Source organism: Sarcophilus harrisii, chromosome X (genome assembly GCF_902635505.1).
Source record: "Sarcophilus harrisii chromosome X, mSarHar1.11, whole genome shotgun sequence".
Classification (NCBI taxonomy): domain Eukaryota; kingdom Metazoa; phylum Chordata; class Mammalia; order Dasyuromorphia; family Dasyuridae; genus Sarcophilus; species Sarcophilus harrisii.
In genome coordinates, this window is record NC_045432.1 from 6,428,854 (window position 1) to 6,437,942 (window position 9,089).

General features: G+C 60.8%; 1 protein-coding gene across 1 annotated transcript; it reads right to left on the reverse strand.

The window, feature by feature from the left end:
• Positions 1–2,940: 2,940 nt before the first annotated feature.
• On the reverse strand, positions 2,941–7,817 carry LOC116420297 (coagulation factor VIII-like). The gene is made up of 4 exons (XM_031944723.1): positions 7,223–7,817; positions 6,866–7,019; positions 5,382–5,569; positions 2,941–3,008 (listed from the first exon to the last, which is right to left on the reverse strand). The coding sequence occupies exons 1-4, from the start codon at positions 7,623–7,625 to the stop codon at positions 2,941–2,943; spliced, it is 813 nt and encodes a 270-aa protein (XP_031800583.1). The 5' UTR covers positions 7,626–7,817.
• Positions 7,818–9,089: the final 1,272 nt, after the last annotated feature.

Consider the following 9,089-nt stretch of genomic DNA (forward strand, 5'->3'; position numbering starts at 1 on the left):
TTTACTTTGCCCGACACGTATAGGACTGTGTCGGCCAATCGCTGTAGCGCAAAGTTTTGCATCCCAAAGTTTTCCTCTTCCCCTCCCCAGACAGCAGTGAGGTTGAGCAGGTACAAACCCTTAAAACCACTTTCCACCGCATGTTTGACACACACATTGGACCACTCGAGGTCTAGGGAGTTGTGAAGGAGGGAAAATTAGAACACAAGCATCTGTAAGGGTGGATGTGCAAAGTTATCCATGGGGACATTTAGGAAACAAAAAGCTTGAAGGAAAAAAGCAGCACATTTCCCCACTTGTCAGCCATGCAGCCTTTGGGGGCATTCCCATGTCCTTGGTTTTTCTGGGTTTCTTTTGTTAGGTCTGGTGTTTTTGAGGAGTCTGAAGGGTTTCCTGGATCCTGCTGCGGGTGGTGACTTGTAGCACTTGCGAGATTTGGGGCAAATTATTGCCCCTTCCCACCCCTGGGCCTTGGGGCCAAACTAGATAATGGGGGGGGGGGCTTCAAGTTCTGGAGACTGAAGCCTGGGAAGTGATTTGCTTGTAAAGCCCTAAAAAGCCCAGTAGTTCCCATTTCCCACAAGGCCTCCCCTCATCTCTGTCCTGGAGGTGAATGGCACTCACCACCAGCAGTGACTCCAAGTGGTAAGTGCTCCCCCCCAAGGCAAGGTCAGATATGGTCTCCCTCTGCCCTCTGGCCCTCTCCGGCTCTGGCTCCAGTGTGCTGCTGAGCTTCAGGAGCCCCGGGATAAGACCAGTGGGCAGCCTCTATGAGGTCACTGGGTCTGTTACCCAACATTCCCTGTTGCCATGACAACGGAGCCCAAGCAGCCTGAGCTCCAAACAGGTGGGGACAGCTGCCCAGGACGGTAGGCTTTTCTAAGTGGGGGCTCCCTCCCTTAACGAATGAGGCCCGGCGCCCTGCCTCCGAGCCCTCTGTCCCCATGGAGGAGCCACTGCGCTCTCACTCACCAGGGCCCCCGCCTTCTTCCCCGGTGTTCTGGCACAGGCTTGCCCAGACGTGACCTCCATCAAAGCGCCCCTCCCCATCCCTGCCTGACCAAATCCACACCAAACGCCTGGTCCCCTAAGTAGTGCTCCCTACCCCTCCTCCACCAGTCCCAAAAACGCTCTTAGCCTAAGCTGGCCCAAAAGCCGCTCCTGAGACAGTTCTGGCTCTCACCGCTGATGGGAATGCCTTTGACCCTGACCGGAATCATGACCCAGTTGGAGGCATCCCCAGTGGGGTCCTAAGTACCGTGTGATCAGGCTAGGCTGCAGGGCTGTGCCCCAGAAGGCGGAGGCCCCTATTACTCCTCGCTATGTTCCATGCCAAGAAGTCTTCTCAGCTGATGGAGGATCTGGCCGGCCCAGAGTCCCATGTGTCTCAGCGCTCAGGTGGGGTGGGGGTGGGGGGGCTGGAGGCTCCAGAAGGTACCAAGCTAGTCCAAGCCCCTGCTGGGGTCAAAGAGGGCCCCAAGCACTAAGAGGAGGCAGGCCTTCCAGGTTCCCAAAGCAGCCCCTTTGGTTCTGTGTGGAGTCCCATGGGCCTCTGTGAGGCTCCAGACTACCTGGGCTCTTGGAGTGTCTGCTCATGGGTTGAGTAGCTGTGAGACAGCTTCCAAGCTGAAAGATTGGCCCATTTTCCTCTTCCCTGGATTTGGAGGGAAGTTCTGGACACTTGTCCTAGCTTGGTCTTTGACAGGACACGGGTCCCCCTTGACGGGAGAGACGCTGGGGAAGACTCCCAAACACTAGAGCAGGGCTGCTGGGGCGGGCGAGCGGAACCGAGGCAGAAAACTGGGACTCAGGGTGACTGTCCTTGCTGGCAGGAATGATGACCCGAGAGTGGCCCTTCTCCCGGGAGGTATGGAGGGGAAAAGGACAGGCACTGTTGCTGCTGCCCACCCTGTGCTTTCTCCTGCCCCACACTGTCAGCCATGGGCTGTATCTGAGGGACTGCAGGAAGCACGGTTTGGCCGGGCCAAGTATACACAGCCAGGAGCCCGGTGAGGGGACACTGGGAACATCAGTTGGATTCGGCTTATTAAAGACCTTGAGGGCCACAATAAAGATCAGAGACTGTGTCTTTCACCTGGGCCCGCATTTTGGCCATCGTGTTCCCAGGACTTTTCCTTTGGTTTTCCCTGGAGGTCACTGGTAGATGCTGTTTCCACTGGGCCTTCTGGTTCTCAGACAGCCGGACAGTTTGCACAGAGGATTCTTTTTTCTTTTTCTCTTTTTGGTTCAGACGCCCAGGTGATGCTTACATTTTTCTCCTCCATCTATTCTCCTGGTCAGTGATTTTTACCTGACGTTTTCCTCTTCTCCTTTGTCAGGCTCATCCAAGTGCAGTTCTTTCTGGGCCTGCCCATCCTCCCAAGCTCCTTGCTGACTTCAGGCTCGGCCTTGGCACTCTGGCAGGAGGGTCCGGGCTGGGCAGGCGGCTCCTGCTTCCTCAGGGAGTATCACTTGGGCTCTCAGGAGCAGCTTGGAGGCAGAGCCGACAAGCTTTCAGTGCTCTCAAAAGGAGCAAATCCATGGCAGGGCCTGGTGGCTGCCTCTGGCTCTGGAGCCCTTCACCGCCCGAAGTCTGAACAGTGATGCCGTAACGGTTATTGTTGTCAGCCTACTGGCAAGCTCAGCTCAGTCCATGCCAGGCAGTTTCTCTGACCAGAACTGGTTGTGAGGTTACAGGCTTCCTTGTGGCCCAGGATTTCTGCCCTAATATTTGCTCTACAGGCTGGGCTAGAGGTTAGAACCTCTGTCCCTTCTCCCTCCGGCTCCCTGGCGGTCTTTGTTCCCCCTTCCCTACTCTGGAGCTCAGCCCCGGCCCCCCATGTCACTGCTGGCTTCCAAACTCCTCTCTTCTAGGCCCATGGCCCACACTGCCCAGTGCCCTCTCTCCCCAGGAACCCACCCCAGGGATGGGTGCCTTGCTCAGGCTGCCCTGGATCCAGGATCCACCCATAGGGAGCCGGCCCCAAAGCCACAGGGCTCCAGTCCAGCTGCAGAAGTAGCAGAAGAGGCAGGAGGGTTAAGGACAGCCTGTGATGGTCATTGTTAGAAGATATGAGGCTGTTTGGAAGCAAAGGAAGAGAAACCAGTGGGAAGGGAGAGAGTAAAAACACCAAAGGGACAAGGGAGGACTCCCTGAAGCCCCCGTCATTGCCTTTACAGAGGGCAAGGGTTGAAGACCCTGTCAGAGACCAGCTCTCTCCAGGGGTCCACTGCCCTCTCCAGCGGTTCACTGCCCTCTCCAGGGGTCCACTGCCCTCTTCAGGGGTCCACTGCCCTCTCCAGGGGGCCCACTGCCCCCTCCAAGGGTCCAATGCTGCTTTCCCCTTAACTAGAGCTAAAGAGAGGAGAGCTTTTTTAACCCTCCTCTTCTTTCCCATACCCCTTCCTCTCTCCTTCCTCTTTCGCTTTCCTCTGACCTCCCTCCTCCCCTGTCCAGTTTGTCTTTCTTCTTTCTAGCTCTCTCGCATTCTACACTCCCTTTCCCCCTACTCAGGAACTTCCCTACAGGGAAAGGAGATGGAAAGGCCGTTTCAGTCCCTTAGGTTATGCTGGCAAAGCAGGGAGGGAAAGACACTTTTTGACACTTCCACTGGTCATCACACCATGTCTGCCTTTTCTCAGCGAGGCAGTGGTGCCGAGGACCCCGGGGAGGACCTCCTGTTGTGGCCTCGCCTATGGGGTTTCAGCAGAGCCTTCCCAGGCACATCTCTGATAGGGAGGAGCCGTTGCTGACACAGATGATGGCTGTTGCGGCTGGTCTGGAAGCAGGCCCGGTGATCTCTGGGATTGGGGGGAGAGAGAGCAGGCCCCTCCTTCCCAGAGGCTGCTCCCCCAGACAGAGGGCTTGGAGGCTTGGGTTGCTGCATGGGGACAAGGGGAACGGTTCTTGAACTCAAAAGTCCTAAGTTGTCTCCACTAGGGTCTGAAAGGAAGTGGTTGGGGAACCGGGGAGCCCCTGAGAAGTGGCTCTATTTTTCCTACGGGGACCTGCTCGGTCACAGAAAGGATATCCAAGGGTTCTTCAAGGCTGAGGTCTGGGCCCTTGTTTGCCAGAGGAGGCGAGTGAAGCCTCGGAGAAGCTCAGTGACCAATTCCAGTTGGGAAAGCGTATTTTCTCCCAATTTCTGAGCCTCTTTTGTGTCCTTTACAGGATGACCCAGTTTCACCTGAACCCCGAGGGGGTCTAATCATTTCAGGGTGATGTCAGGTCGGCTTCTGGCGGCTGCAGGACCAAATCCCCACCTACATCGAACGAGGGACTGAAGCAACTCAGAGGAACCCTGGTCAGTCCTCTGTAAGGCGATGGGGAAGTGATGTTCTAGCCCCCAGGCTGAGATTGGAGCCAGGCCCTTAAACCCAAGTGATCAGCAGCTTCAGGAGGCAAAGGAGCTCAAGAATTCTCTGGCCTAGGTAGGGGCCTCCTACAGCCAAACACAAGTGGTCCAGGGAATAAGAGACAGGGAGGGGGAGCAGGGGGAGGGAAGGGGGACCAGCAGGAGGAGAAGTGGAGAAAACAGAAAGGAGGAAGGAGGACCAAGAGAGGAGAAGGAGGAACAGAGGGAGGGAAGGGGGACCAGCAGGAGGAGAAGAAGGAGGAATAGAGGGTGGAAGGAGGAAGAGAGGGAGGGAAGGGGACACCAAGAGGAGGGAGAAGGAGGAACAGAGGGAGGGAGAAGGGAGAAACAGAGGAGGAAGGGGGTAAAGGGGGGAAAGAAACCCTCTGACCAGCCAAGCCAGGCTGAAACTTCTTCTGCAGACGAGTCTGTCACCAGAACCCCCCTCCCCGGTGACCTTTAAACTTGCTTCCTCCCCTGCCAGGTTTCTGGGGGCATCCAGTAAGAAAATTCCCAGGAGGCCATCCTGGTCTCAGAGGAAACGCTCATCAGTCTTCCTGAACTGGCCAAGGAAATGGAGTGAATTCCCCCGTCAAGGCAGGCCAGTCCTTGGGGCCTCCCGAGTGGTGCCGGAGGCCGGCTCTGCTGAGAAGGTCCCCTCACTGAGAGGGCAAAAGCCATCCCAATCTCGGCCTTCCTCATGGGGCTTACAGCCCGTGGTTTAGGCCCCTTAGGCCGCCAGGCCTGGACTCAGAGGCCGGAGAGCAGCTTCTGAATGACACTTTGCGACCCTCGCCCCCTCCGTCAACCCAAGCGCCATCTGCAAAGCGCTTAGCCCAGTCCTGGCACACAGTAGGCGCTTAATCCTTCATGTGCTTCCCCCTTCATAATAAGGCCCGTGCTTCGTGCTCGTGTCCCCTCCCCGTGCTCAGAGCTCGTGTCCCCTCCCCAGCCTTGACGGGACTGGGCATTGCGCCTCCGTGGGCGGGAGTCATGCCTGTTCAACCGCCCCGGGGCTGTTCCTACTTCTGTGGAGCCCAGCGACTTTTGACTGGTGGTTCTGATGAAAGAAGGTCCAGCGCTTGCCATCTCGGCTGCTGGAGAGCAAGAACTCTCTCACGAACATGCTGGTGAGGATGGACTTCACTCCCTGGGTTGTCACTCCCGTGACTTTCATCAGCTTCCCGAAGTCCACCTGCAGCCACTCCCGCCCGCCCGTTCTCCTGCGGAAGGACGGGATCGGGCGTCGGCCGCCGCTGCCCCCCCCAAGTCCACCCGGCGCCCGCGGACATTCAGGCGGCCTTCCCGTGCCCGGGCCTCGGCCACGCCGGAGCCACAGAGCCAAGGGGCCCAGTGCGGAGGCCTTGCGCCAAGGAGCCGGACTAGGGGCCGGATCACCGGACCCCACCCCCACCCCCCGCGGAGCTTCAGCCCCGACGGGGCTCGGACTCGGACGTTTGCCCCCACGGGCTTCCGTCCCCATGGACAGGGCGCCACGGCCGCGACCTTCTCCCGCCGCTCCACCATCCTCCGCTCCCAGAATCCCATGCTGGAAAACGGACCTCCCCGTTGTAACTCAAACACGACCTTCCTTCTCCAACTGCGGCTTCCGCCTCAGGGGGGAGGGGGGGACAGTACCCGGGCGCGGGGAGGGCGGCCCTGAGTCAGACCCGGCTCACAGCTTTCCAGGCCTGGATGCTCTTCCTTCTCATCTCGGCTCCCTTAAAGTCCCGCCTTCCCCAGGACGCCTCCCCGGGGCCGGCGCCTCCGCCGCTGAGCGCCTCCACCATCCCTGCCCAAATAAGCGCCCATCATCCTCCCAACAAGCGCCCATCATCCCTGCCCGGGGCCGAAGCGCCTCCATCATCCCTCCCCGGGGCCGAAGCGCCTCCACCATCCCTGCCCGGAGCCGAAGCGCCTCCATCATCCCTGCCCGGGCCAAAGCGCCTCCACCATCCCTGCCCGGGGCCGAAGCGCCTCCATCATCCCTGCCCGGAGCCAAAGCGCCTCCATCATCCCTGCCCGGGCCGGCGCCTCGGCCGCTGAGCGCCTGCAGCCCTTTGCTGTTCATGGGCACCGGGAGTCCCGGGGGGCAGCCTTGCCGGCCCAGGGCTTAGCGTGGTGCCCGGCGCGGAGGAGGAGGGTTTCCCCAGACGCAAACGCAGGGCCGGGGACGTGGGATGGGAAGGGAGCTGGAGCTTGGAGGGCGAGGCAGGTGGAGGTTTGGGCGGCCCCCCTCCCCCCCCCGGAAGCCGGGGACTGCCTGGAGGGCAGCCGAGCAACGGGGCGATGCCAGCCCGCCCCGCCCGTGGTCACCCTCGGGGAAAGCTGCGAGTCTTCCCCTGGCCCCTGGGCGCTGGAGCAGCGCACTCACTTGCGCCTTAGTCAGGGCTCGGCTGGTCCGGGTCTGCCACAGGCAAGAGGCAGTGCTGCGCGAAAGCAGCTTATCCCCAGCTCGCTAAGCCTCACAGGGACCCGCCTCCCTCTCCCCACGGCCGCCCCTTCAGCAGTTACTTACCCGGGGCCTCCAGGCATTGGTTCGGCCCTGAAGGTTCAGTCGCGCTCGCCAAGGGGCCCAGGTGGCAAACACGCTGGCCTTGTGGGACGACGCTGTGAGCTGTGCCTGAGATGGCCCCTGCTTCACACCCAGGGGGAGGCTGCAGCCTGGGGGGGGCCCGGGGGTCAGCGCCGGGCAGTTCGGTGCTGGGGTAGCCGCCCCCCGTTCAGCTTCTCCGTTTCTCCCTCCCAAGCTTCAGGCCGGGACCCTCCTTTGGGTACACAGGCCAGCGGGGGGGTGGCGCAGCCCGCGGGTCACGCCTCAGGTTCGCCGCCGTGGGCCCAGGTCCCAGGGAAGCTTCGGGTACCACTGAAATTAGCCTCACAGCCCAGCAGTTTTACGCGCAGCGCATCTGCACGCTGAAGTGAGAGGGCCGGGCAGGTACGCAGGAACCGGGCGATCACGGGAGGGTCAAACGCATTCTCCTTGATCCCTGACGCATCCACGTTCCCAAAGAAGACCTGCAAGGGGCCGGGCATAGAAGGGACCCGAAGCAACGGCCGGGGCTCCCAGGAGCCCGCGGGAGCCCCAGCCGCCCCTCCCACGGCAACGCCCCCAGCGGGCAGCCAAGGTCTCTCACAGACGAGCGGGCACGTGCTCAGAGACCCCCCCCAGCCCCACCCCAACTTGGGAGCCGAGTCACCGCTCTCGGACCGTCCCGCGCCCACTGCTCTCGTCCCCAACGCGAGCAGACTCTGCCCCGAGGCGCTCATGCTCGCCCAGCTCCCGTGCCGTCCCTCGGTCCCCGAAGCGCTCGTGCCCGCTCAGCTCGCGCTCCCTCTGCCCCACAGCCTCTGCCCCGGGAGGCGCTCGTGCCCGCTCAGCTCGCGCTCGCTCCCTCTGTCCCCAAGGCGCTCGTGCCCGCTCAGCTCGTGCTCACGTTCCCTCTACCCCCGAGGCGCTCGTGCCTGAACCGGTCCCCTCCGCCCCCTCCCCCAGGCGCTCATCCTGGAGGCCCGCCTGCAGCACCCTCCCACTCCCAGCCTGTGAGCCGCCCGCCTCCCTGCCCTTCCCGTTCCAGGCCCGAGCTGCTCCTGCCACAAACCGTTGTTCCCCGCCCCCCCCCCCCCGCCCTCCCCACGCTCGTGCCCTGGTGCTCGTGCCCTGGTGCTCGTGCCCTGGTGCTCGTGCCCGTTGCAGTGTGCCCAGATCCCAGCCAGGTGTAGGCAACAGTGGTCATCCTGGAGCTGCCCTGTCCTTTCCCGGGTCACTAGGCCGCGCCTGCCCCCGACAAGGATGACTGCCCGCCCATGACACTGAGCCTCGGGCTCGCCGAGTAGGTCTGGCTCCTGGTCCCGAGCCCAGCAGAGGTGCGCTCATGCGCTTCCCACTCCTCCCCGGAGCCGCTTGCTCGACCTCGAGATCCCAGGAGAGCAGATCTGAGCAGGATCTCTCCCGCCCAACAGCCGCCCCTGCAGGCTGCTAGCAACGGTTCCCAAGCACTGAGGCTCACCCTGTCTGAAGCTCTCCCCTCAACCCCTCTGTGTGCTCACTCACACCTGTTCTGTGCTTGGAGGCGGACGAGCAGCACTGCCCTCCTGCCAAAGAACCGTGTAGGGTTCAACTCTGGGGCCACCTCTTTGGCCAACGCTCAGACTCATGGAAAACCTCAGAAGGGACCAAAGGCGCAGGGCCCTCCCTCCCCCATGGCTGGGGAGCACCCAGCAGGCTCCCGGGCCCAGGGCTCTAGCCTAGCGAGGATGAGCCCGGGGCCCGCGGACGGAAGGTTTTCCGGCATTTCAGCCCCGTCCACTCTCCCTGACCCCATCTGGGGTTCTCTCGGGAGACGTACTACAACAGCTTGTCATTTGTCAGGTAATAAATCTGGAATCCAAAAGTGGTGTACAGCCAGTAGCAGGGACAGCACAATGGTGGGAGATCAAAAGAAAAAAATCACAGGAAGATCAATGGGACCAGATCAGGAGATCAGAAAAAAGAGGACAAAGTTGAAAGGGACAGTGGAGAGAAGAGGGTTACTGGCAGATCCAAGAGAAACTCCCAAGACATCAGAATGGTATATGGAGCCAAAGGCAAGAAGAAGAAAAGTGCCGTAGGCAACATTTTACTGGGAGCTCAGGAGAAAGAGATATGCAGTCCAAGGGCAGGAAGAAAAGATTTTAGGATACAACAGGTTGCTGGGAGTTTCGGGGCAGAGATTCACAGGAACATATTGGGGA